The 27,720-nt window shown below is 43.0% G+C and overlaps 1 protein-coding gene across 1 annotated transcript in view; it reads left to right on the top strand.

Annotated features, from left to right (window-relative positions):
- tenm3 (teneurin transmembrane protein 3) overlaps positions 1–27,720 on the top strand; it is a 184,501-nt gene that overhangs the window by 132,052 nt on the left and 24,729 nt on the right. Inside the window, exons 22-35 of the mRNA XM_085356703.1 lie at positions 3,067–3,210; positions 7,786–7,857; positions 10,259–10,436; positions 17,971–18,095; positions 18,267–18,374; positions 19,838–19,992; positions 20,234–20,335; positions 21,936–22,109; positions 22,634–22,693; positions 25,335–25,497; positions 25,834–25,972; positions 26,519–26,624; positions 26,699–26,841; positions 27,060–27,238. Coding sequence (XP_085212829.1) covers positions 3,067–3,210; positions 7,786–7,857; positions 10,259–10,436; positions 17,971–18,095; positions 18,267–18,374; positions 19,838–19,992; positions 20,234–20,335; positions 21,936–22,109; positions 22,634–22,693; positions 25,335–25,497; positions 25,834–25,972; positions 26,519–26,624; positions 26,699–26,841; positions 27,060–27,238 — 1,848 coding nt within the window. The remainder of the gene's footprint in view (positions 1–3,066; positions 3,211–7,785; positions 7,858–10,258; positions 10,437–17,970; positions 18,096–18,266; positions 18,375–19,837; positions 19,993–20,233; positions 20,336–21,935; positions 22,110–22,633; positions 22,694–25,334; positions 25,498–25,833; positions 25,973–26,518; positions 26,625–26,698; positions 26,842–27,059; positions 27,239–27,720) is intronic.

Genomic DNA, 27,720 nt, shown 5'->3' with positions numbered 1-27,720 from the left:
GGTCTTATGACCCAGTGTTTTGAGTTTTAGTTCATTTTGATGTTTTAGTTTATGTAAGCCCTTCAGGTTCCTAAGTTCATTTGTTATCATGCTTAAGTGTTTCTAGTTCTTATTATTTCCCCCTCGTGTTTCCAACTATGGTAAATCTCCCCTGCTTTTCATGTGTTTCATGTCTGTGTCTTACATTGTGAAGTTTGGGTTGTCATGTCTACGTCTCATTATGTTTCCTGTTTTATTGTGAAGAGGTCTGGTGTTTCTGTGTTCATCGTGTTCAGTTTTACTCTTCCCCTGTGGCGTTGTTATGTTCATGTTGATCTACTGTGCCTTTCTGTTCCATGTTTCAGATCCCTATGTTCTGTCTCCCCCAGTCTGTTAAGTCCACATGTCTTGAGTTCCGTCAGTGTGTTTCCTGTTTTACTTTCACAGTCTGTTCTATGTTAATGTTTCTAGTTTTGCTTCCCTTGCCTCGTCCTGCTTAATTACTCTCAGCTGTGCTCTCCTCCTGTGGCTCATTCCCCCTCGTTATCCCTCAGTGTATTTAAGCCCCATGTTTCTCTTTGTCAGTGTTGCGTCCTTCTGTCACAGTTCGGCTGTGTGGCAGGCAGGAGAAGGACCCAAACGCAAACTCACAGAGTCAAAAGTTAAACTCAAAAAACACAGCTTTATTGCTGGCGTGGAGTGGGACACGAAAAACAATACAAAATAACCTAAACTGTGAAAAACTAAAGCACAAGGAGCCACAGGGAAAAATCACACAGCTATGATGGAGGATGCAACACTGACAAAGAGAAACATGGGGCTTAAATACACTGAGGGATAACGAGGGGGGATGAGCCACAGGAGGAGAGCACAGCTGAGAGTAATTAAGCAGGACGAGGCAAGGGAAGCAAAATAGAAACATTAACATAGAACAGACTGTGAAAGTAAAACAGGAAACACACTGACGGAACTCAAGACATGTGGACTTAACAGACTGGGGGAGACAGAACATAGGGATCTGAAACATGGAACAGAAAGGCACAGTAGATCAACATGAACATAACGCCACAGGGGAAGAGTAAAACTGAACACGATGAACACAGAAACACCAGACCTCTTCACAATAAAACAGGAAACATAATGAGACGTAGACATGACAACCCAAACTTCACAATGTAAGACACAGACATGAAACACATGAAAAGCAGGGGAGATTTACCATAGTTGGAAACACGAGGGGGAAATAATAAGAACTAGAAACACTTAAGCATGATAACAAATGAACTTAGGAACCTGAAGGGCTTACGTAAACTAAAACATCAAAATGAACTAAAACTCAAAACACTGGGTCATAAGACCCAGGATCGTGACAGCTAAGAAACCACTACTGAGGAAAAGCAACACGCAGAAGAGATTTATTTGGGCCCAGAAACACAAGGAGTGGACATTACACCAGTGGAAATCTGTGCTTTGGTCTGGTGAGTCCACATTTCAGATCTTTGGTTCCACCTGCCGGGTCTTTGGGCAGAATAAATGAACTGATGGTTCTCACTGTGAAGCATGGAGGAGGAGGTGCGATGGTGTGGGGGGGCTTTGCTGATGACACTGTTGGTGATTTATGTGGCCTGGCCTCCACAGTCACCTGACCTTAACCCAATGAGCTGGGATGAGCTGGACCGCAGAGTGAAGGCAAACAAGCCAACAGGTGCTCAGCATCTCTGGGAACTCCTTCACGACTGTTGGAAACCATTTCAAGTGACGACCTCATGAAGCTCATGGAGAGGATGCCAGGAGTGAGCAAAGCAGGAATCAAAGCAAAGGCTGGATAACTGGAAGAATCTAAAATATAAAACATGTTTCTTTTGTTTACTACATGATCATGTATGTGTTCAGTCATAGTTTTGATGCTTTCAGTGGGAATCTGCAATCACATAGAAAATAAAGAAAAACTTTAGATGAGAGGCTGTGACTGATAGTGTATCTGAATATACTGAAAGTTGATGTTACAGAGGCTCTGGCACCAGTCTTGTATTTCAAATGTGCAATATCATAGCAGGTGATGGTGCTAAGGAAGTAGCACTAAAAAGCTTTCTATACATACTCAGCTGTAGTGGCTAATAGTTCATATGCACACTTGGTGTGTGTACGTGTGTGTGTGTGCGTGAGTGTGTGTGTGTGTGTGTGTGGTAAATGGCCTGGTAAATGGCCTGTATTTGTATAGCGCTTTACTAGTCCCTAAGGACCCCAAAGCGCTTTACACAACCTGTCATCCACCCATTCACACACACATTCACACACTGGTGATGGCAGCTACATTGTAGCCACAGCCACCCTGGGGCGCACTGACAGAGGCGAGGCTGCCGGACACTGGCGCCACCGGGCCCTCTGACCACCACCAGTAGGCAACGGGTGAAGTGTCTTGCCCAAGGACACAACGACCGAGGCTGTCCAAGCCGGGGCTCGAACCGGCAACCTTCCGATTACAAGGCGAACTCCCAACTCTTGAGCCACGATCGTGTGCGTGAGTGTGTGTGTGTGTGTGCGTGAGTGTGTGTGTGTGCGTGTGTGTGTGTGTGTGTATGCGTGTGTGTGCGTGTGAGTGTGTGTGTGTGTGTGCGTGAGTGTGTGTGTGTGCGTGTGTATGTGTGTGTGTGTATGTGTGTGTGCGTGTGTGCGTGTGTGTGTGCGTGTGTGTGTGTGTGTGTGTGTGTGTGTGTGCGTGTGCGTGTGCGTGTGTATGTGTGTGTATGTGTGTGTATGTGTGTGTGTGTGCGTGTGTGTGCGTGTGTGTGTGTGTGTGCGTGAGTGTGTGTGTGTGTGCGTGTGTGTGTGTGTGTGTGTGTGTGTGTGTGTGTGTGTGTGTGTGTGTAAAAATGAAGGCTCTCAGTGAACCAACATCAGGAGTCACTGCATGTTGCAAAAGCAAACACATGTGAGGGTCACTGGTGTGCTGGGTGCTCGTGTTGCAGGCCCGTGTATAGACCTGGGTTCTTTGTTCAGAATTGCACAGGCCTTCCTGTTTGGTTTGAAAATGTACAACGGGAAGGATTAAATATGTGGACTTACCTGAAACTCTTTGTCTAACAGTGTCCGTAGGTTTTGAATACGAGTCCTGCCTGGATCTCATCCTGTGGGAGAAGAGGACGGCTATTCTGCAGGGCTATGAGTTGGATGCTTCCAACGTGGGAGGATGGACACTGGATAAGCATCACATCCTGGACGTACAGAATGGTAGGTTGTACATTATATTCAGTGTTACTGAACTAGACACAGCAATATGTGACAACACTGCAAAAGAAAACAGTCCTACTAATATTAATGTTGTTCATGCAGGCTTTAGTCAAGCGAGTAGGGAAATCATTTGTTGGAATTTGGAGTCGCTAACTTTGCCTTTCTTACTCGCTCCTCACCAATCAGATCTGATCATTTGTAATGAAGGCAGCGGTTGCGCTGGCTGTCGGCTGTCTATGCTTTTGAGCAGACAGCAGCATTAGCCAGCCACATTTTTGTAGCTTTGTGCTGAATTTGTCTTGTTAAGATGCAACGATCCCGTAAAGCACATGTTTATAAAATACATTTTAAAGGCTTTTCATCCTTCTACCCTTCACCCCTCTCCAGCAGCTCCCTCGCTGAACTCTGTCTGTCACCCTATCCATCACATTGCTAGTCACCTTCTCTCCTTGCGGTCCTCCTGGGCTTTCAACACCTCCTCCCCCCATTCAGTGTATATGTGTGTGTATGAAAAAGAGTGTGTCTATTAGCAAGTGTGATTTGTGATATCTGGCAACATGTGTTCTGCTCTCCGTGGGTGTGACTCTGAATCTGGAGGGACAGAACTGCAGTGCAGTCTCTTTGAGACCAAACACACTGCAGGAATAATTATTTGTCTGGGAATCCAACACTGCTCCAGTGTTTTATTCATAGTTCAGCTGTAGATGTGCTCTCGTGGAATGGGCATAATTTATATTATATTTGCACGAAGCACACTTGTTTAGTGAATACTGACGAAGCCCTGCCAATGAGGAATGCTCCCATGATTCATATGATGACTCTTAGACTGAGTAAACATAAGAAACCGAGTTATAAATGGATCACAGACTATATGACAGCAGACATGAGCATGTGACAGTCATCTGAACCAAAGCCTCATATTCAACTGAACATTAGTACAATGACCTGACAGGGCCTCATACCTGCATTAAGGTTATGACTCTATTCTGGTGCCAGTGTGTGTCACAGCGGCGCAAACCGATTGCAAAAGTGGACTCAAACGCCTAGAACCACAACAGAGACGGCGAGCACGTTTTACAGTGTGTATATAAGACAACAGAGTGTAATTCGTAGAGGAGGGCGTGGGTGGCGTAGCGACGTGGCCGTGGGTCAGTAAGGGAAAACTGGGACTTAACAGGTGCAACTGGAATGAAGTGGGTACGTCTGAGAAGAGAAGAGAACGGGGTTAGGAAGGTGGCGAGGCGAAGGACACTTGGGGAAGTGGAGTACGACTGATGGGACTTACTTGTAGCCAGGGTGAGTTCGGCTTTGAGGGACAGGCGGTGAGAATCCAGGTGAGTAATGGCAGAGACTGAGTTCCACTGTGAGGTGGTGATAGGAGGGCAGGCAGGTGAGGTTCGCTGTATTTTCCAGAATGGAGAGGTAGTCCGAGAAGAGCTGAAGCTGAAGGTAAGCGGCAAGGAAGGTCCAGGTGAACTGTGGCATAGGAAAACAGAAAAAACAAGAAACAAGAGCCTGAAAACTTGGAGCTGATACCAACCTGAGGTCGTTGACAAACTGGCGGTGAAGGACATTCTGAGTAGAGCTTAAATCCTCAACCCAATTACCCAGAATCAGCTTCTGCAGGGGAGCTAATGGCTCCGCCCAGGGATGGAGACCAAGGAGCTCAGGTGCCTGAACGAGTTTTCCAGACGTACCTCCGGATCATGACGGTCTGATCATTTAGTTAAAAACACAGCAATATGACTTCACCTGAGTTCTTGTCTTTGTGCTATTTGCAGTTAAATGATTTTCAAATCAGTGAATTCTGTTAATATTTGCAGTTTTCAGTCTACATCAAACATTAAGTGGTTACATCAACTAACATTAATGCACCGTTTTCCTTGTAAACAGTGTAAGTGCATATAGTAAACAGTGGAAGACTGTATTTGTCAAAGAAAGGTGATATTATGAAAGGTGAATTCAAATGTCATCCCCTGTGTGTGTGATCGTATATAACAGAGTGATAATGATCCTGGTGTATATAAAGAAACCAGAAACAACCTCAAGCTGAGAACATGAATAAAGCATGATGTACAAGAGTTGTGTGTCTTAAGTTGATCCATCCAGATTTGTCTTATTTTGGATTAATCTTTTTGTAAGAGATTAGTCATCCCTTAGCCGTAAATGACTGATGGGGTGTTGTCATCGACCTGCCGGGCGGGCAGGTGGTCGCGGGGGCGATATAGGTATCCAAGTGGAGAAAGATGCAACGGAAAGCTCGATTGATACCATCTACTAAACATATCAGACGAGTTCAAATTTCAGTGACTTCAACTTTTAGATCAAGGTTGAAGGTCAAGTTTTTCAAAGATCTTCAGAATGTGGTAACTCAAAAAAGAAGTCATCTATGATTGGGAACCTGATGACACAGGGGTGTCTAGTCGGATACACACACATACATACCTGACAAACTGCCTCAGAGTAGGTGAGAAGGAGGGAGTCCACCGAAGAAGTTCAGCATTTATTAAACAGACCAAGACAGAAGCATCACCGAAGAGTTGATGGAAGGTGGAGCAGAAGAGAGAAACTGAGAAGTGGAGCCATCTTTTATAGTGTGGAGGACAGAGGTGAAGTGCATTAGCCACCTAGCCTGGAGTAACAGCTGGAGTAACAGCTGGAGTAACAGCTGGCCGGGATTTCTTGACTTTTGAAGGGTCGACACACGCCACCTTCTTAAAATGGCAATGGAAATTAACCTGCAATATTAAAATCTCCATTTATTAGATAAGCCGTTCCTCTGCAGATGATCTGTTAGCTGTTTGACAACTACTCTTTCAAGGATGTTTGATATAAAGGAAGGTTGGAGATTATAATTAGCTAAGACTGCTGGGTCTAGAGATGCTGAGTGAGTGGTGTCTTGTAGTTGTTGTCCTAAAGGAATGGTTCAAATATTTTTAGTAATAAAGTGGTATAAACGTAACTGTAATAGTAATTCAAGGGCAGAAAAGTTAAGCTGTGCATTGCAGACAAGCAGCACAATTGGTATGTTTTGATACCACTTACATCCAAAACTGAGAATTTTTTATTCTCTAAAGAAGTCATGTTTTCCTTAAAGAAGCGTCAAAGTGCACAGGAATTCGTTTGTGGGTAGTTTTTCCTATTAGAAAGACGTGATTCCAGTTTTTGGATCCCATTCTTATCATTCGAGGTTTAGATGGGTTTTCATAAAGAAAAGCTGTTTTTGTGTTTGTTTTTCTGTAGTGTTTGTAGTTGTTGCTGCTACGAGTGACTCAGCGTGTCATGGTACGGGGTCTAGTGATTTGTGATTATGAATATTGATCGATTTAGTTTGTTTGTGGTTATTTGTTAATGATTCTAGTGTTTAGATGTTATTGTGCCTCTCTTGTGTTACCTGTTGTCATCCTCGTCTCTCCATTCACGTATTTCCTGTTTTATTTTGACAGTCTGTGTCCTGTGTCAGTGTGTTCTGTTTGTCTTCCTCCCAGTCTCGGCGAGTCTAATTACTCACAGCTGTGTTCCCTGCCTGTTTGCCTCGTTACCCTCTGTGTGTGTTCATATAGTGTGTGTTTCCTTCTGTTCCTCGCCGGTTCGCCTGTTTCATCGCCTACGTTTCTTCTGTGTTCTTTTGTTTAGCTTCTCAAAGTTTTTGTTAGCGTTTTCACTTCCTCCCTTCGTTTGTTGCTTTGAAGTATTTTGTACAGCCATCAAATAAAGACTCTCTTTCAGTTTAAACCACCGTCTGTTCCTCTGTTTGTCTGCGTGTGGGTCTGCACTGTGACACAACCAGTTATTAGGTTTAGGGGGCAATTACTTCCCCACATAGGGCCAGGTAGGCTTAGTTTGTTTTTGCATTAATAAACTAAATTTAAAAACTGCATTTTGTATTTTCTCTGGTTCTCTTTGTCTTCTATTAAAATTTGACAAATGTGACAGATTTGCCAAAAAGTAAGAAACCAGACACTGTTTGTAGAGCAGTATGATATGGCGCAGCACTACTAACTGTATCTACGCTCCACGTCCATCAAATGAAGCCTGTCTTTTTTTAAAATCTCTGTTTGCTTTGCATCCAAGCATAAAATAAGAAAGAAAGATAAGATGAACTGGGTTCCAAGAAAGTGGCAGTTTTAATAATTCAGTTCACCACAGGAGGCGACTTTGATGTCTTACTTTGAAGAACAAGTGCATCTCTCCTCTGTTGATCTTTTCATCTTCCCTCATCAACCTCGTCAAAAGCCAGCCGACCTACCCCTCATCGTTCTTACTCTGCTTCTCTCCTCTGTCATCCTTCATTGTTTCTACCAACCTAAAATATTACACCTCAGTTTAAACAATGTTCTCCCTTAAAACTGTGTGCCTCAGGCGCTGGCTACCAAAGTTCAGACACGACTGGGTCGATTTATAGAAGTTTTAGTTTAACTTTATTTGGACAGTACTGTAAAAATAGTACATGAACTTAACAGGTGACTGAAGGTCTAATTTTATATGAGTCTGATAGATGAACCAGCTGATTGCAGCCTCCCTGTATTTACACACAGACACTTTCCTTCAATGCTTTATCCATCTCGTTTCCAGGGATACTGTACAAAGGCAGCGGTGAGAATGTCTTCATTTCCCAGCAGCCACCTGTCATCAACAGCATCATGGGTAAGTATAGAATAAAAGCTTCCCAGTGTGTTTGAGCTTGCACACACATAATCAGTGCTGGTCCCTGCATGCTGACTGCACATTTCCTTTAAAGCCTGTACTTTAATTGTTGTCTGTTACATACATTTGTGGTCAGAGGTTTATGTAACTCATCATGGTTTCATGGTCATTTCTTTTGAATTAAGTCTTTGAAAGGATTTTGTTTGTCTTGATTGTACAGCACTTCTCCACAGAGCGTCAAAGCTGGAACATATACGTACACAATCACTGATACTTGATCAAACCTCCCTCAGCACGTTGCACTTTGACCTGACAGCGTTAGTTCTCAGCAGCTAGCTGATGTTACACCTGGATGTTTGACCACTCTTGACATAACTGGTTGATCTAAATGAGTTGATTTTCTGTCACAGAGCTGTCGTTTTAAGATGTCAGTAGTACTGAGGTCACAGCTTTGGATACATGAACTGCTTTATTACAAAACCTGTTTTCACGTTTGTATTTTCAGACTTCTCGTTGTTGATTTGCAGTCAAGTTGAAGGATTTAGTACTTGTCCAATATTTGGTCCACTTTTGTGTAATACACCCGCACCACTGGCAGCAAAACAGTCCTAGAGGATGATGCTGCCTCAGTTGTATGTGTAGTTGTTTAGAAATGACTTCAGTAGAGCTTCACAATGCTGCCAGTGTGTGATTCTCATCCTTAACTTGGTGAAACAAATCTTTTTATGCTGACAAGTACCGGATGTCACTAATGAGAAGTTAATAGGCAACGGCCTTTTCAATAGAATTCATGGTAGAACCTTCAGAAAAACATATTAACCCTTTAAAACCGATGGGAGCGGGCACGCTCCGTTTTGCGTAACTATTTTTAAATCCTGGTAGCTCTGCAACCACGTAAGCTAGCACAATAATTTTTTTTGCATATGAAACCGGAGGAGTTGTACTTACATCTGATGCCATCAGCTTGTCCTCGGTCACGGTTGCCTTCCACATAAAGCTTTGCAAAAACTGCATAAAAAGCACTTGCAGGAACAAAAACACAATATTCCAGAAACACGCTTTGCCGATCCGATCAGCTGTTTGTAACACTTCCTACGTCCATCAGTGTGAACTATCGCATGTCCACCATGACCTGCTGAAACTGGAAGTGATGTCATTTTCGCAGAAATGTAGTTTTTTACCATCAGGACCTCATGAGCCTATACTGGTGTTTTTAAAAGTTATCTTTGACTTTCTGACTTTCTGTGTCGTTTCTGGGATGCTGAGGACTCATATTGCAGTGCTGGAAATAGTTTATTTTGATGCAGATGCTGCTTTTTTGCAAATTTGCACTATAATATTTATTTTCGTTTTTCCTGCAGTGTATAAAAATTGGTGTATTTCAAAAATAAAACTATGAAGACACTCAAAATAAATTTCCTGTGGTGGGAAACTATTTTTTGCAACTTTATTGTATTCACAGTTTTGAGGGATAAGCCTGTTTAATTTCTCTAACTACAAATATATGTTAAAAATATATTTCCAGTTAGTTTATTGCACTTTTTTGCAATTTATGTAATTACTATGCACTTAATGAATACATATTATTAAAATCTGGGCTATAATGGTTGTATTGATGTATAGCAACTTGAAATGCTCCCAAAAATGGCTCCACAGCATGTAAAAATATAATATAAGCTCCGGCGGACTTGGTTCTATGGTAGGTCTTAAAGGGTTAATAGATTTGTGTATTTATCTGAGTCAACTTATATATTTTTCACTCCATGTAGATTAAAGAAAATCCCAAATAAAGGTAAACTGGTCATTAGAGGTTTAATTATGAAGGTTTAGGATAATCAGTTCAATGAAGCACATGTTGCAGTAAAGACATAGTTGCCACCTTCGAGTCAACCTGAGTACAATAATAAGCTTTTGTAAACTAGTTGCTGTGATGCATGAGTTCAACGAGCCACATGGTGGCAGCATGGTGATGCGCTGGTTAGCATCTCCTCACAGCAAAAAGGGCTCCTGTTTCATATCCCATCTGTGGCCATCAGTATTCCTCCTCATACTTCCACCGGAATGAAAATCAATGACTTTCCAAAGACATGGATGTTAGGATTACCTGATGATTCTAACCTGGTCATGGATGCGGGGCAGGAGTGCTTTGTTTGACTGGAAGGTTAAAAATGGCTTGTAGTGTAAAAATGTTTTAAGTAGTCAGTAAGACTAGAAAAGTGTTGTTCTGTTCCCGATCACAGATAACTACACAGGAATCACACACATGTACTGCAGACTGCTTTTCATCGCTGTTTCTATTATAAAAAGCTGTTCTCTTGGAAATTAGTGAATCCACCCCAGCTGGATTTTAACCAGCTACTGGTTCACATGTGGAAAAGTGAATTTTAACTCCCTCTCCTAGGAAACGGTCGTCGCCGCAGCATCTCGTGCCCCAGCTGTAATGGGCAGGCAGAGGGCAACAAGCTGCTGGCGCCCTTGGCTCTGGCATGTGGAGCAGACGGCAGCATTTTCGTTGGCGACTTCAACTACATCAGAAGAATCTTTCCCTCTGGGAATGTTACCAGTGTCATGGAGCTAAGGTAAGGAGATCCACTGCTGCTGTTGGAAGTGAAGCCTAATCCAGAGAATACATTCCCTGGTTTCACAGAGATGAAGGCTGTGTCCAAATTCAGAGGCTGCATCCTTCAGAGGCCGCGTTTGTAGGCTGTCCAAATTCCAAAGCGGCTCCAAATGCAGCCCACAAGTGCGTCCTCATTTTCCCCAGATTTTAAGGATGCTATATCCTTCGTGGCCTACCCTATCCCAGGATTCATTGCAAATCAAAGGTTGAAGAAATCGTTTGGAGAAAATGGCAAAAAGTCGAAGCGAAGCGGTCCGGAAATAAACTTTTAAAAGTAAGTACTGGGTTTTTATCTCACTGAAATATGCAGCAGAACAAATGTTAGCATATTGAAAAGTCTTCAAATGTTAAATTCTACTAACCTTTGGCTAAGTTACGTGACGTCAGCCTCTTAACGCAGCTCAGGTCATACAAGCTCTGGCTGGTTAGTTTTTTTACTGAAGCTGGGTCTGCTTGGCGCTGCTCAGTGTACTTAACGGTTTTAGGATAAACCGAGCGGACGGTTCGCTCTTTAAGCCAAGTGTGTTTGCGGGGACCAAACATGTGGCCCGTGAACTGTGGTGAGGACACAGACTCAACCACGCTGTGGTTTACAGCTGGAGGAGCTCTCAGCCTGTATCGAGACACTAATAATGACACGGACAGTAGATGGAGAAGTCCTCCTCATGTTTTTCTCAGGCTTATATCAAACGACCTGAGCACGTCACCCTTGTTATAAAGATCAACACTCTGCAGGATCGTAAGTCCTGTTTCCATTTTCTCTTAGTTTAAAAAACTGTCCATGTGAATCTATTAGAAAACTGCATTTTCATCTGAACGTTGACAGATATTTGATAACGTTTTTGCTTTAGTTGTTAACTGCCATGGTTGATTTCCTTCTGCAAGTGTCCAGAGTCAGGAGAGACTGAGCAGGTGAGAGGAGACGGGACGAGGCTCTCCACCCCTGACACCAGGAGCAGTGTGTGAGGAAGAGGAGGAGAAAAAGGAGCCAGCAGCAGCTGAGAGATGCAGAGGAGAACAGGGCGAGAGCTGACAGCGGTTCTCTGTAGCTGAGGGACTGGTGGAAATATTTAAACAGTTTCTCGATATTTGCTTCCTGCATCTCCAACACATACAGGGAACCACTCACTGCTGTTTATCCTGCAGGATCTGACAGGGAAAGGAGGAACAGTAAAGGGACCCACAGACACCTTTGATAACAATTTGTTTTATCCAGAACATATTTAGTTAAAGTATTGTTTTTATCACAGTGCTGGTTTCACTGGGAAACGTATGCAGCTCATTTAAATAAAGAGTTCAAAGGGCTGTGAAAAGTTGTCCCTTCATAAAGTGTGTCAGTATTTTATAAGGATGTGATGTTTCTGTGTCATCTCTCCTGTTAGAGCCTCTTACACAAACCTGCCTGTTTAATGCTCTCATATCTTCAACATCTTAAATTGCACAGTTTTCTCATCAATAAAAGAATATTTACTGCATCAGCTTGTCTTCCATTTTTTCTGAAACACGCAAAGATCAAATCTTTTAGTTTATTTTATACCACCACTGAGCTTTGCTTTTCTTTTTTCAAAAAGCTGTATATACAGTAAAACATGATGTAATCCTTTTACATTTGCACCATCAAAATGAAATGAGGCTAGCCTCATGAACTACAGTAGCAAACTAGTTTGCTAGCTAAAGTTAGCATTGTTGGCTCAGTGCATGGTTGTAATGTTCTCCCAGATGCATCACACACACATGAAACAACAGTTTTCTCAGATAAAAGTCAAACATATGACATAAATATTTCCTGCATTTCTATCGAACATGCCGTCCACCACAGCTGTAGCTGCTTATGTGGCGGTTGCTAGGCAGACCGTCCAGTTTAACAGCCTTGCACTTCCGGTCTTCGTGGCCTTCGAAGGATGTAGCCCCTTAGTTTGGACACAGCCCAAGGTCTTACCCACAGAACTGAGAGTCCTTTTTCAAGAAAGCGTTGCCAAACCATTTCATCCAGCTTTGCCTGGTAACTGTAAATATTCATGAGCTGATGTAAAACAAAACAGGACCCAGTGATTTGTCAAAATGACCTGATTTAAGAGTACTTAATGTAGAAGTGTAATACTACATTTAATGCTAATAGCAATGCTAACATAATATAATGTAATGCTAATTTACACCACGGAGCCCTACATTCAAACAGGTTTAACACTGTCTGGACTAAAGAAACAGGTGTTTAAAGTTTAAGAACATGTTGAGTGCCACGATGTCACTGGGTTGGTTGGTTTCTGCTGATAGAATTACATTAGCTAACATTCATGTTAGCTAACTAATGAAGAACTAACAACATAGTGGAAAACGGCCATGTTTTAGACTAACATCTCTTTCATACTGATTTCCATAATTCATCCTAACTGTTGCTCATGCTGTAGTATTTTTCCCCTAGAGCAGGGGTCCCCAATCCCAGTCCACGAGGGCCGGTGTCCCTGCAGGTTTTAGATCTCACCCTGGGTCAACACACCTGAATCACATGATTAGTTCGTTACCAGGCCTCTGGAGAACTGAAGACATGTTGAGCAGGTCATTTATCCCTTTAAATCAGCTGTGATGGATCAAGGACACATCTAAAACCTGCAGGGACACCGGCCCTCGTGGACTGGGATTGGGGACCCCTGCCCTAGAGAGTTATTTGTAATATCAGCCGAGCACCAATCTGGTAACTAACTTGTGTCTCTCTGCTTTCTTGGGTTTTCTGGCTTTTTTTCAAAGAAACAAAGATTTCAGGCATAGGTAAGTGTGACTAATCCTTCTTCAACCTGTGACTTCTTTTCGTTCCACCATCGGTTTTTGCACCAGATTTTACTTTGTTTTTGGGTCTGCTGCTTGTTTTTGTTCTCATTTCAATCACTTACATTTCACTCACCAAATAAAGTATTCTGGGAACTGAATGATTGAATGATTACAACAATGATCGCTCTCATCAGAGAGAACAGAGAATGAAAATTTGGGAGAGAAGAAGTCCTGGCATCTACCACCAAAATGAGACGCACTCATCTTGTTTTTTTCATCCTGCTTGGTTGTTAAACTTCCTAATTTTAAAAAGTGTAAACATGAAATTGAGTCTATTCTTCCCCAATCTGCTGAACAGCACACAATCCTCACAATAGGGGCAGGCCCTAGGAGGGGTTGCAAGGAGAGCATCTGCGAGGGGGGCGGGTACAGACGGTGTGGATATCCGTCATATCTTTGTTTCTTTATCCCTTCACTTCTCAGGGACATCTCCACCTTCCTCTTTGAATTCATCCAAGGTGTAGCTACATGTGCACATACAGAAATACTTGATGCTGACTTCATATTTCCTTTAAGGGCATAGTAACATTAAGTTTCCTTTTCCCTTATCTGACACTAATTATTCATATAAGATCACATTTAGTTAATTACACTTTGGATTTCGAGTGGGTGGATTGCCTGTTTTGGTCTTCCCAATGGCAAAAACAATAATGATACATTTGTATTGTTTATTTGCATAACGTGCAAATCACAGTAGTAGTTGCCTCAAAGGCGCGAGGCGTGTATGAGTGTGTAAGCCATGGTGGACACTTTGCTCACTCACTATCTGCCCCCTAGTGGTAAAGAGTCGCATTACAGTTTGGAACTTTAAACATTACACAATACTTAATCATGACATTTATAAATAAATTGTAATTACAATGCAATATTTTACATTGCTTTAAATTAAAAATATCTATATTTTTGTTGCATTGATTGGCTAAACAGAGACACTGTGTTGCAACGTGATTAAAGACCAATTACCATCAGTCTGTTGAGAAGATGAAGGAGGACTATGAGGATCCGATGACTGTAGAATATGAGAGAGAGGAGGACAGAGGATTAGTAAGGAGGAAGTGAGGGCAGCTATGAAGGGGAGTAAGAGTGGAGAGGCGGCTGGTCCAGGTGACATACCTGTGGAGGTACGGAGAGGTCTAGGAGAGAGAGTAGAAAACTTTTTAACAGGACTGCTAACACAATCATGAAGAGTGAGAGGATGTCTGAGCAATGCACAAGAGAAGAAGGCGGAGCATGCAGGGTGGAGTGGGTGGAGTGGGTGGAGACGAGTGTCTGGGTGATTTGTGACCGACTGAGAGCAGCAAGAGAGAAAGGAAAGGTTTACAAGAGGGTAGTGAGAGCTGCTGTGATGCTCTTTATACCACGCAGCTCTTTGTCAGATTATAATTAAAGACGTTGTTACAATGAACCACATGTTCTGCATATTAATTTGGATGATCCAAAAATCGATGAAAGTTGTCTTTCCCTGATCCTGTCAATGCTAGCATCTGTTTTTCGCAGTGAGCAGTCAGCTCAAATGTACTTCTCCAGCATCCTCAACATGTCCCTACCCACAATAGGTTCTCTGACTTGTTCTTGAGTAGATTTTTCCTCCTCTTTCAAAATGAATTACAGCTGATCCCAAGTAACCATCCAACCAGACACAAAGAGACTTTTAGATCAGAAGCAAATTAATAGCATTGCAAGCTAAACAATGAATAACAATGCAACTGAATCTCTCCCCAAAGAAACCATAGCCTACTTAGCTTCTGGAGAGCAGCACAAGCTTTACTGGTCTAAGGCTGGAAAAGTCTCCACCTGTATGACTTCTGAAGTAACAAAGGCAAAATAAAAAAATAGCGTCTGAAGGAAACTGAGCTACATGTCGAGAGAGTTTACCAAACACACCAAAGCTAAGCAATAAGCAGCCATGCAGCAACACACATCTATCAGAACCATTAACACAGCTGTTTCAGTGTCTTCCAAATCGTTAAGTCCCCATTATGAGGTCTAGAGGAGGGTGTGGGAGCAATAAGTAGAGCTGAATCAGAGCTTAATGGGCTTTATTTTACAAGTCTTAACACAAGGCAATGACAGTGTCACTGTATTAATAAGAGAAAAAAGGAGAAAAGTCACAACACCAACTAACCTATGTGGGGGGTGGGGTAAGTTCGTGGCCCACACTCTCTCAGGCGCTTTGTGAAAACACATCACTTAAACACTGAAATGATTTCTGTTTTTTTATTACAGGTGTATGAGTTCACAGCCTGTTGCTCTATTCTTTTATTATTTCCTGTCTCCTATTTTCTTTTCCCTGCCCGTCAGCTTTGGCAGTAACATATTACACACTGTGCTGTGACTGTTAATGCAAATAATAATGATGGAAACTGACATTTCAAAAAGGAAGCTAAGGAAGACAAACTGGGTTCATTTTCATGACATTAGATCATCAGGACGTCACTGCGTTCAATTAGCATAAAGAGTCGGTCAGACCGATGGAAAGAAGCTGACTTCATTTTAGATTTTGACAGACAGACCAGGTCGGGTGATTCATGAGTTTCATTAGCTGCTTTGCCTTTCTAGTCATTTGTGTTGCCTTTCATCTTTAGAACGTTTCAGTTTTATTCCAGTTTTCCTACATAAAGATTAAATGTCAGCGGCTGTAAAATCATTTAAACACTCCAGGAGCTTGGTGATGCCCTGATCCAGATCTGGGAGGAGATAACCCAGGACATCATCCAGCTTCTCATTAGGAGCACACCCTGATATTGTCAGGCATGCATACAGACGCATCGGGGCGATACAGACGATTATGAGTCGCTGCATTTTCCCCTTTCAGGGTTTCTTTGAGTGGAGCCCTCTGTAGGTTCATCTCCATCAAAGCTGCATCTTTTCATTCCTACACATTAACCCTTTAAAACCGGTCAGAGCGGGCACGCTCTGTTTTGCATAACTATTTTTAAATCCCGATAGCACTGCAACCATGTAAGGCAACGCAAAAAATTTTTTTGCATATGAAACCGGAGGAGTTGTACTTACATCTGATGCCATCAGCTTGTCCTCGGTCACGGTTGCCTTCCACATATAGCTTTGCAAAAACTGCATAAAAAGCGCTTGCAGGAACAAAAACATAATATTCCAGAAACACACTTTGCCGATCCGATCAGCTGTTCATAACACTTCCTTTGTTGGAATAGACGTCAGCGCAAACTATCGCATGTCCGCCATGACCTGCCCGAAACCGGAAGTGACGTCATTTTCGTGGAAATGTAGTTTTTTACCATCAGGGCCTCAGGGCCTATACTGGTGTTTTTAAAAGTTATGTTTGACTTTCTGACTTTCTGTGTCGTTTCTGGGATGCTTAGGACTCATATTGCACTGCTGGAAATAGTTTATTTTGATGCAGATGTTGTTGTTTTTTTGCAAATTTGCATTATAATATTTATTTTCGTTTTTCCTGCAGTATATAAAAATTGGTGTATTTCAAAAATAAAACTATGAAGACACTCAAAATAAATTTCCTGTGGTGGGAAACTAGTTTGTGCAACTTTTTTGTATTTACAGTTTTGAGGGATAAACCTCTTAAATTTCTCTAACTAGAAATATATGTTAAAAAAACAAAAACGATTTTCAATTTTTTTGTAGTTTATTGCACTTTTTTGCAATTTATAATTTATAATGGTTGTATTGATGTATAGCAACTTGAAATGCTCCCAAAAATGGCTCCACAGCAGGTAAAAATATAATATAAGCTCTGGCGGGCTTGGTTCTATGGTAGGTCTTAAAGGGTTAATCACTCCCCAGTCCAGATCAGGACAGACATGCAGTATGTTTGGGTTTTTCCTGCTGTTTAAGGTCTTCTTTTTTCTTTGGAGCAGGTTAGTTCTCTCCGCACAGACGTTTCATGTTCTCTCCACATAAACACACTTTCTCACATACATACATCACAGCTGCACTTAAATCTCAGAGACTGCACATACATATAAGCGCACGCACTAGTTACAGCATAGCTACACGGACCCAAACACTAACAACTCCTGCAGAAAGTCTCCTTCATTTCCACGTCGCCCTCACGTTGGACAACAAGCGTTTAACTGAACTCGTGCTGCGACTTCTTCTGGAAAGTTAAAGTTAAACTGTCCGACGCTTCATAGAAGCCTTTTGGATTTCACCTTTTCTGCTTTTTTTATGTCTGTTATGTTATTTATTTACTTCCTGCATGAAGCTGTTACAGTACTCATTACATATATTTGCCTTACTGCACAGGCTGGCCTGAAGTGCATTATTATGTATTAACCAGTAAACAGTACAAACCGGAGGCTAAAGCCTGACAGACTGATTAGTGATCCTTTAACCAGCTAGTTGTTAGCATGCTGTCCTGCAGCTGCTCAGCATCAGTGTCATTTCAGCAGCAGGGGACAGCTTTTCCCTGCTTTTCTGTAACTTTTCCTCTTGTGTAATGAAATAAAAATTCAGTTTTTCACTCCTCTGAAGTTGTAGACTTGCACAGTTCGATCTTTATCTGCCCACACATTTAGCAGATTTACCTTGTGAAAGCAAACACAACAGTGTGATTAGTTTGGTTACTAAATGTGTTACAGCTGATAACTTATCAGGGATGTGACACAGATGTCATTCTAATGAGTTTTCTTCTGTCTTTCTTATTTGTTCCCCTTCACTGCGCTCCACAGCAACAACCCTGCTCACCGGTACTACTTAGCCACTGACCCAGTAACAGGGCAGCTGTATGTGTCCGACACTAACTCACGACGGATTTACCGCCCCAAAGTGCTCAGCGGAGCCCGTGACCTCATCAGTAAGCATCAGCATTTTTACTTCCTGTTATGAATGTAGTTATAAGACAGTGTTGTCATACGAGACTCCAGTGAGTCTGCAGCTTTGTACCTTTCTCTGGTTAATGCTTAGTGTGTGTGTGTGTGTGTGTGTGTGTGTGTGTGTGTGTGTGTGTGTGTGTGTGTGTCTACAGGTAATGGAGAAGTAGTGGCTGGTACAGGTGAGCAGTGTCCTCCATTTGATGAAGCGCGTTGTGGAGATGGAAGAAAAGCTACAGAGGCCCAGCTACTGGGACCAAAAGGTGCGTACACAGAATCTTTCTGTCTCCTTCTAACACACACACACACACACAGACACACACACACACACACACACACACACACACACACACACACACACACACACACACACACACACACACAGGTGCTTATTATTTAAGTCAGTTACATAAGCATAGCCTTACTAGATGTATTACCTGTCAGATATCCTCTTGTCCTTCGTCCACTGGAACTGCAGAGCCGTACCAACAGTAGTCCTGACAGTGGGCAAATAAAACACAGTGTGGGAGGTGTAATGCAAGAAGCAGATGAAGTATTTATTGGTTGCAGCCAGCAGCAGAATTCATAGCTGTCATAGCATCAGTGCATGTTGTTATAGTACTAAATTCCCACACCTAGCATTTGTCCAGGTGTGCAAGTTCAATTCTTTCATCAAGCTCAGGAAGTCACACTGACATCAATGCAAACTTGTTCAGAACCATTAACTCCTTCAGCACTGTAGGCGCGTGAGCGTATTTGAATATTGGATGTAACTGCCAGTTCCCCACTACTTTCAAATAATCCCAGACTTGCATTATCCTAGATGGACATGAAGTCATAGCAAACTTTATTTATTTATCAGGAACGCCATCCTAAGACTAAGGTGTCTTTTGCTCCAACAAAAGCCTCAGTTCAAGTGCAACAGAGTCTAGATAAGGTTACATTTTGACTGAAACACATCTCTGCACAGGAAATGCTGCAAATGTCCAGTTGTACCACATTATAAAGGTGCTGTTATGTATTTCAATCTGGTAGCCAGCAGGAAGTCGCAACTGTTCATTTCTAAAGCAGTTTGAGATTTGGGATTTTGACTGTGAGATGATGCAGTATCAGTCTATTTATAGAGAGAGGTTATTTGAACTGTTGTGACCTCTGTCATCAACAACAGGCTGCCTGTGTTTTCCTTCTCTGAATAAAGTCCATGCTGTCCAGGAGAACTGTTGTTTTTGTCAGAGATCATACCTTTGCCATATAGCTAACTGTATTTGCATGTTTGTATGTGTTACACTGCTGCTGCAGAAATCACAGGAGAATCGCACACACCGTCGCTCCTAATAACCTTCTCTGTGAACACGTCTTATTTTGTCGAGCTGCCACTTGTTTGTTATCACTTGTAACATTTTTCTTGCTTATAGTAATCTAAGTAATCTCTGCAGACTTTGCTTGAGTGCACCGAACTCTTACTGCATTCATGTTATTATTATTGTATCTTTTTGTATTTTTCATTGTAACTATGTATGCTGCATCTGCACTCAAAATGTTTACTTCTCTCGTTTTGTTTTTTGCTTTATGCATTGAAGCAGTTCCATTAATAATTTACTATCATAAAATCGTGTGTGTGTGTGTGTGTGTGTGTGTGTGTGTGTGTGTGTGTGTGTGTGTGTGTGTGTGTGTGTGTGCGTGTGTGTGTGTGTGTGTGTGTGTGTGTGTGTTTCACTACTCACAGGAATTGCAGTTGATAAAAACGGGCTGATCTACTTTGTGGATGGAACTATGATTAGGAAAGTGGATCGTAACGGGATCATCTCCACAGTGTTGGGCAGCAATGATCTGACCTCTGCACGACCTTTGACCTGTGACACCAGCATGCACATAAGACAGGTAACCTTTAACTATTAAAACCTCTTTGCTGATCAGAAAATATCGGACTATGTGAAAATATCACATGATGTGGTGTGTGTGTGTGTGTGTGTGTGTGTGTGTGTGTGTGTGTGTGTGTGTGTGTGTGTGTGCGTGTGTGTGCGTGTGTGTGTGTGTGTGTGTGTGTGTGTGTGTGTGTGTGTGTGTGACAATGAACAGGAAGTGAAGTGTCACCTTTCTTCTCTGTCCTCTTTCCTTCCAGGTGCGGTTAGAGTGGCCCACAGATCTAGCCATCAATCCCATGGATAACTCTATCTATGTGCTGGACAACAATGTTGTGCTGCAGATCACTGAAAATAGACAGGTATCATGTATCCCTTTGCTGAATGTATATTTTATCCATCCATCCATTTTCTTCCACTTATCCAGGACCAGGTTGCAGGGGCAGCAGCCTAAGCAGAGGCCCACCTCCCTCTCCCCAGCCACCTCCAGCATATCAGGAGGTACACTGAGGCATTCCCAGGCTGAGAGATATAATCTCTCTCTGGTGTCCTGGGTCTACCCTGTGGGCCTCCTCCTCATGGGACATGCCACCCAGGAGGTGCCCAGGAAGCATCCTTATCAGATCCCCAAACTGGCTCCTTTAGATATGGAGGAGTATTGGCTCCAATCGAAACCCTCTGGAATGACTGACACCCTGAGCCTATGTCAGAGAGGACACCCACCCATTCTGACGTAACCAAAGTAGAAGCCTTCTGCCTGCTTGACAGACATTTTATCCATGTAAGCTATAAAACAGAACCAGTGACAAAGGGAGTGGAGTCCAACACTCACTGGAAACAAGTCCAACTTATTAATGACAAGTGTGTTTGTACGGGGACCAAATGGCCTGTAACAATGGGCACACGTGTAATGATTACTTGTGTAATAGTTACTTTTTTGATTAACAACCTCAACATTGATCACAGCAAAGGGTGGAAATACCTCCAACATGCCCAAACATCTGACAACACAATTAATTTGCATGAAAGTACTGAATGTGTCCAGGACCGCATACCTGATGATATCATTACAAAACTCATCATCATCCTAGTGTTTTGTGCACTGATGGACATCCTCATATTCAAAAATGGTGACTGTTGTCCAATAACAGAAAACCACGCAGGTTCAGATCAGGCCGTTCATGCTCACTTCCTCTTTCCAGGTCTCACTTTCTTTGAATTGAAATCTCCCATTAGGAATTTGGAGTCACTAGATGGAGCACCCTTGAGCGGCCCACTCAGTGACTCCTAAAAGGCTGGGTGCTTTGAACTGGTTTTGGTGCATAAGGGCAAATGTCAGGACCTGTTCCCCCACCTGAAGGCGCAGGGAAGCAACCCTCACCTCCACTGGCAAAACCCCCAACATACTGGTGGTAACCTGACAACTCTAGACTAGAACAGAGTCGAGCCCACCTCCAGGAAACTGGTTCCAGAGCCTAAGCCGTGCATTCAGGTGAACCTGGCTATATGTAGCCAGCAATGCTCAATCTCACCTACTCGCTCCTTTCCTCCAGAGAGTTGATGTTCCCTGTCCTAATAGCTAACCTCTGTAGCCAGGGATCAGACTGCCAGGGCCTCCATCCCTGACTGCCTCCTCACACACATTGCACCCGAGCCCTATGTCCCTACAGTCTTCTCTTTAGGCTGCGCCGAGCCCCATGGGCTGAAGCCTGACCACCAGATCCTCTCCTGTGTGCTCCCCCTCCCTAGGCCCAACTCCAAGGTGGGCCCATGGTAAAACTATCCCAGGAGGGGCGCACTGGTCCCATACTTTTTCCCTAGGAGTTGACTTAATATATATATTTAATATATAAGTATTTAATGACATTTGTATTTCACAGCCTTCCTGTGCCACAACAACAAATGCACAGTGCTACTTAATGATTCTTAAACTAACATTCATGTGCAAATGTGTGTGTTCAGGTTCGTATTGTGGCAGGTCGTCCCATGCACTGCCAGGTGCCTGGTATAGAGTACACCATGGGAAAGAGGGCGGTTCAGACCATGCTAGAGGGTGCTACAGCCATCGCCTTATCCTACAGTGGCGTTCTCTACATCGCAGAGACGGATGAGAAGAAAATCCACCGTATTCGACAGGTAGTCTGCTGAACAGAATTTCCTTGTAATCATGAATGTTAAGCAGAATCCTGGAAATCTAAGGTGGGATAAATTCAAGCTTTTTAATAAAGTAATACTTTCCAAATATGCTAAAAGAGCAGCCAATGTTACCTTATTTAACTCTGTATAACAACGTGAGAATTCAAATTCACAGATATCACCCTCTTATTTCTAGCAGGTTATCATATTGTTACTAAGGTATTACGACACTATTACTAATGTTTTTTTCCTCGTGGGGATGTCTTTATTTCTACATTATTATCTCCAGGTTTTGGTCCCTTATTATCCAACTGCATAAAGCTCAGTGTAATATTACTTAACCATATCCACTGTTGTTACCATGATATTAACTGGTTTAGTAGTAATAACCACTAAATTACCACATTATTACGTTCTTGTTTCTGCCTCGTTGCCCTTCTATTACTACTTTATTACCAAGCTGTAACAGAAAGTGCCACTGTGCTAAACTTTAAAAATCATTTCCTTCTCTACTAAAACTCCAGGTGTCGACTGATGGAGAAATTACCCATCTAGCTGGAGCGCTATCTGACTGTGACTGCAAGGTACCCATCACAGCTACTTCTTGTTTTCAGTCCTTATCGGTCATTCTGCTCAGCTCACTGAAGTACTCGAATTCAGAATGAATGTGTAGCATCCAAATAGTGACGTGTGAATGCAACAGGATGTGAGGAAGAGAAGTGACTGGACTCCTTTAAGTTTCCTGAAGATGTTTCACCTCTCATCAGAGAGGCGTCTTCATTTCTACAAATCAAATAATGAAGAGTCATAGGTATTTAAACCGTAGTTGTCATCACATAAGTCAGGGTGTGAATAATGGCATGGGAAATTATCACCAGAGGTTTTGTGTGAAAACACAAATTTTCCCATAATAAACGACCCAGTGTGTGTGGTTCACAATGTCCACAACATATTAAATCTCATTCTTATTCAGGCTTGGAAATTCCTCCCAGTTTTCTGTAATTACGTCCAAATCCCCCTGTGGCTTCCTGCCAAACAGCAGTTCAAAGGGAGAAAATTCCATGGAGGTCCAGGGCAGCTCCTCCACTGCAAACAAAAGACTTTGACAGCAAGCCCTACTGCATTAATCCTCATGAATAAACATGGAAGTAATGGACTTTAAGGCACTCCACCAGCCCATCGCTCTGGGGGTGGTACAGCTCTTTTGTGTGTGAGACATGAATGAGACCCTGTGGTCGTCAGTACCTCTTTTGGGATTCCGACTCAGGAGATCACCTGCAACTGCACCCGTGCCAGCAGCTCTGCTTCGGGATATCACATCATCCACGAGAACTTATACAAAGCAATGTCCCCTGGCACTCCGGGGATCTTGTCCTGATGAAGTCCATACCACTGCACTTGAACGGGACCTCCATTAATGGTAATGGATGCAAAGCCACCCATTGGATGGCCGAGTGATTTACCAGTTGACATTCCAGGCAGGATGCACACCAGGACACATCTGGTGACGAGCACAGCCCATTGCTGTTTATTGAACCCAGGCCTTTCCCTCCCTTGAATTAAAGGGTGCTCTTCTAGGACCTCACCACAGCTCTATGCTTTTTCCCCTTTTGTTTAATTTCCACCACATATTTTACATATAATGGGTTTTTTAAAAAGTCAAAAACATAGATTTTTATTTGCTTTTTCTTGCACCGAGATGCCAGTTTTTTTCTCCACTATCTCTTCCCTGCAAAACGCAGGCACAAACCTTCATGGCACTTCACGATGCCTCCTCTCAGCTAACCTTTGTAGCATCAGTCTGCCAAATGCAGCACCAATCATTGCTGGTGCCAGGGTGCTAGCGTGATTTGCTTCTACTCCACCTTGCTGATCATGCTTACGTTAAGTTCTCGCCAATCAATTTTGCCAGCATATCCAGTTCACGCAATCTAATCTGTGACCACCTAATCAAGGTTTACAGGCCCCCTCTCTTCACAAGCCTTCTCAAAAAAGGTATGCCTTCTTTGGTGACCTGCCAGTGACCTGAGATGCTGCCAGTCCCCTCTGGAGACAATTCATGCTCAAGCCATCTGCCATTATCTACTAGATAATATCTATTATGCTGTCAAACCTACATGAGGATGTGGTCCCAACTAGTGAAGAAGAATAGCTTGCTATTTCTGGACTATGCTCTGCACATGGAGGAGCTCAGCACTGAAGTTTACTGGAAGCCCACACACAGACCAGTACCTACTCTTTGACTCCCAACACCCTCTCGAACACAGAGTTGTCAGGACACTGCAATGAGAAGAAACTGTTTCCTGTAAGCCAGAAGGGAAAGGAACAAACACATCTAAAGAAAGCTCCTAAAACAAGTGGTTATCCCAAATGAGCCCTCATTGAATCAGCAAAGATGCACAGGAAAGAGGGAACTAGAACATTATCATTCCAGTCACCCAACCATGCCATTAGAGAAGAAACTAGTTTATCCCAAGGACAAAACTTCCAAACTCAAACTAAGCAACATAGTGTACGCTGTGCAGTGCAGCAAGGAGTGCTTGGACCTTTACACTGGAGAAACCAAGCAGCCGCTCCATAGAACTGCACAACATAGAAGAGCAAGCGCGGCAGGACAAGACACAGCTGCACACCATCTGCTAAAGGACTCATTTGATGATACCACAGTTCACATTTTGGACTGAGAGAACAGATGGTTTTAAAAGGAGTGCCATTTATGTTCACGTTGAAAGCCCGTTTTTGAACAGAGGGGTGGCTTACGACAGCAACTTCCACCTACAACGCAGTTTTGAGATTCCTTCGCAGGTCCCTCAACCTCCGCACATCTTACAGCAGGTGACCCAAAGAGGTCACATGATAGGGTGAAGCAAGATCTCACAGTGTTCTCACCCAAAGACCTGGTGATTATGACCCACACCTTTTTTTCATCACACCTTGGCTAATGTGATGAGGCACATGATTATGGTTGGTCAATGAGAGGCTCAATGACCAAGAGATATCCCCGACTAGGGTTTAAATACCTGGGACGCTCCATCGTTTGATTTGTAGAACTGAAGAAGCCTCTCGGATGGGATGTGAAATGTCTTCATAAAACTCCAGTGGCTTGCTTTCCGAGCTCATTACACTACAGTAATGTGGATGACTGGGAACCTGAGACACACATATATGAGACGAGAATTTCTTGTGTTGATGTTGTTTGTTGTCCCTCGTTTGGCTGTCCTGTAGAATGATGCAAACTGCGACTGCTATCAAACCGGAGATGGCTATTCCAAAGATGCCAGGCTTAATTGTCCTTCCTCTCTGGTTGTGTCTCCGGATGGGACGCTGTATGTGGCTGATCTGGGAAACATCCGCATTCGAGCCGTACGACGCAACCAACCACCTACGGGTGTGTATATAAAGTGTATGCACATACACAGTAGACGTGCAATAGAGGGCTTGTATGTCATGTATGTTAATAAGCAGACAGCTGTCTCACGGATGTGTAGTGACGGTGATCAGCAGAATAATCAAATAGATTTGCAAAGAGAGAATACCTGCGTAAGTTATTCAGTTATGCAGGTATTCATGTAATGGCAAATGACATAGACTGTGCAATATTGTGTGAGTTTAGAAACAAAAATATTAAACAATAATAGATAACAAAAGTAACATAGGAACATAATCTAAGAAGATAAAGAAAACAAAGTCACTGGTCTGTCTGTCTGCTGGTCTGTGTATTCAGGCTCTCTGGCTTCAGGTCCCAGTTCCTATGAAGTGGCCTGTCCAGCCTCTCAAGAGCTCTACGTGTTTGATGCAAATGGGACTCACCAGTTCACCATGTCTCTGGTCACTGGAGACTACAAATACAACTTCAGTTACAGGTTGGTGTTTGTCAGGAAACACATTTTTGTGACTGTCATTGCAGCACTGCTTGGTTACTGAAGCCGCTTTTCCATTAGCACCTACTCGCCACTAATAACCATGACTCCACTCGAGTTGTCTTGTGGGTTGTTCTCACTTGGGGGAACACGGCGTTGTTTTTTGTAGCCAAGTTTCAAAAATGGCTGTTTGGATTTTTGTAAATGAGACGCTCTCATTGCTCATTGCTGACCAACCAATCAGTTGCATGCAGTGTGACGACATCACATTTTAGTACCTGCTCAGAACTCTTGGAACCCAGGCCGGGGACAGGAAAGTTTCCTTGGCCATCTGTGCCCCTGCCTATGGACCGCCTTGAACCGGCTGGAGAGCCAGATACCCCCTGGTGATCCCGGCATTGGCTCCCCTGCAGCTCCGCCCAGACCACACACGGCACCATAATACATTTGCATTACCTTGCAAAATTGTTCGACACAACAGTGTTGTTTACTGTTTTTGTCCTCTTTTGTGGCACCTTACACGAGTAACTCATTTCTCCACACACTCAGCAATGAGGAGGATGTGACTGCGGTGACGGACAGCAGTGGAAACACGCTCCGCGTGCGCAGAGACACTAACAGGATGCCTGTACGTGTGGTTGCTCCCGACAATCAGGTGAGTACTGAGTAGCCTTGTTAGCAGATTAGGAGTGTGTATCCTTGATCACCTGTGATTCTGTGTGTGTTTAGGTCATTTGGCTGACCATTGGGACTAATGGAGGTCTGAAGACTCTCACAGCTCAGGGCCAGGAACTGGTCTTGTTTACTTATCATGGGAACAGCGGCTTGTTGGCTACCAAGAGTATCCAAATTGGCTGGACTACCTTCTATGAGTGAGCCACTTTTTGGATTTCTAGTTGAATTCTGGTCAATGGACAGATTAATTTAATTAATGAAATCAATTCAAACTCTGATTGTTACGTCTTGACTTTATATCTTGATGTAACCTTTAAATTTCTCTGCTTTTTGCTGGGTTGTCAGTGAGTGAGTCTGAGTTTTTATCCGTGGATCCTAATGTCTGTTTCTTACTGTATCCTCACCATCCTTGTAGCTATGACAGTGAGGGTCGTTTGACTAATGTGACCTTCCCCACTGGGGTGGTAACCAGTCTCCATGGCGACATGTCGTCAGGGGCTGTTGCTGTGGACATTGAGACGTCAGGGAGGGATGAGGATGTTGCCATAACAACCAACCTATCATCAATAGACTCCTTCTACACTCTGGTGCAAGGTAAGAAGCTAATGCAACCTGAGAAGGGAAGAAAGTTTCCTATTTTACAGGTGGCCTCGTGTGTGTGAAGCATACTAAAAGCTTTAGTCCGAGCTGGAGTAAGAATATGGTCTTTATTTATTATTAAATCAGTGCATGGTTCATAGTAAATTCAATTAGTTGCTAACAGTTCGATTTCTCATCACTTCACACATTGTGCAGTTTCCACACTTTCCCTGATCGATCAGTATCAGGAATCAGCGACTAGCCTGGATCCTTGGCCACAACCACATGCACACAATACAGCGTAGTGTCCATGTGGTTGCGTCAATTTCACACCTAAACATGTTAATACAATGATTTTTAAAATGCAAATGTACATACCCCCATCTGACATCCTGTCAAAGCGGTGCTCGTCATCACATTTGTTCTGTTTGGGATGTGTGCAGTTATATCAGCAGCTTGTGTTAGTTGTGTAAAGTTTATTTTAAGAAAAGATCTGA

This window comes from Diplotaxodon limnothrissa, linkage group LG6 (assembly GCF_057381915.1).
Source record: "Diplotaxodon limnothrissa isolate DT_005_m linkage group LG6, D_limnothrissa_male_GT1.1, whole genome shotgun sequence".
Taxonomy (NCBI): domain Eukaryota; kingdom Metazoa; phylum Chordata; class Actinopteri; order Cichliformes; family Cichlidae; genus Diplotaxodon; species Diplotaxodon limnothrissa.
This window is presented reverse-complemented; position numbering and strand designations above follow the sequence as displayed.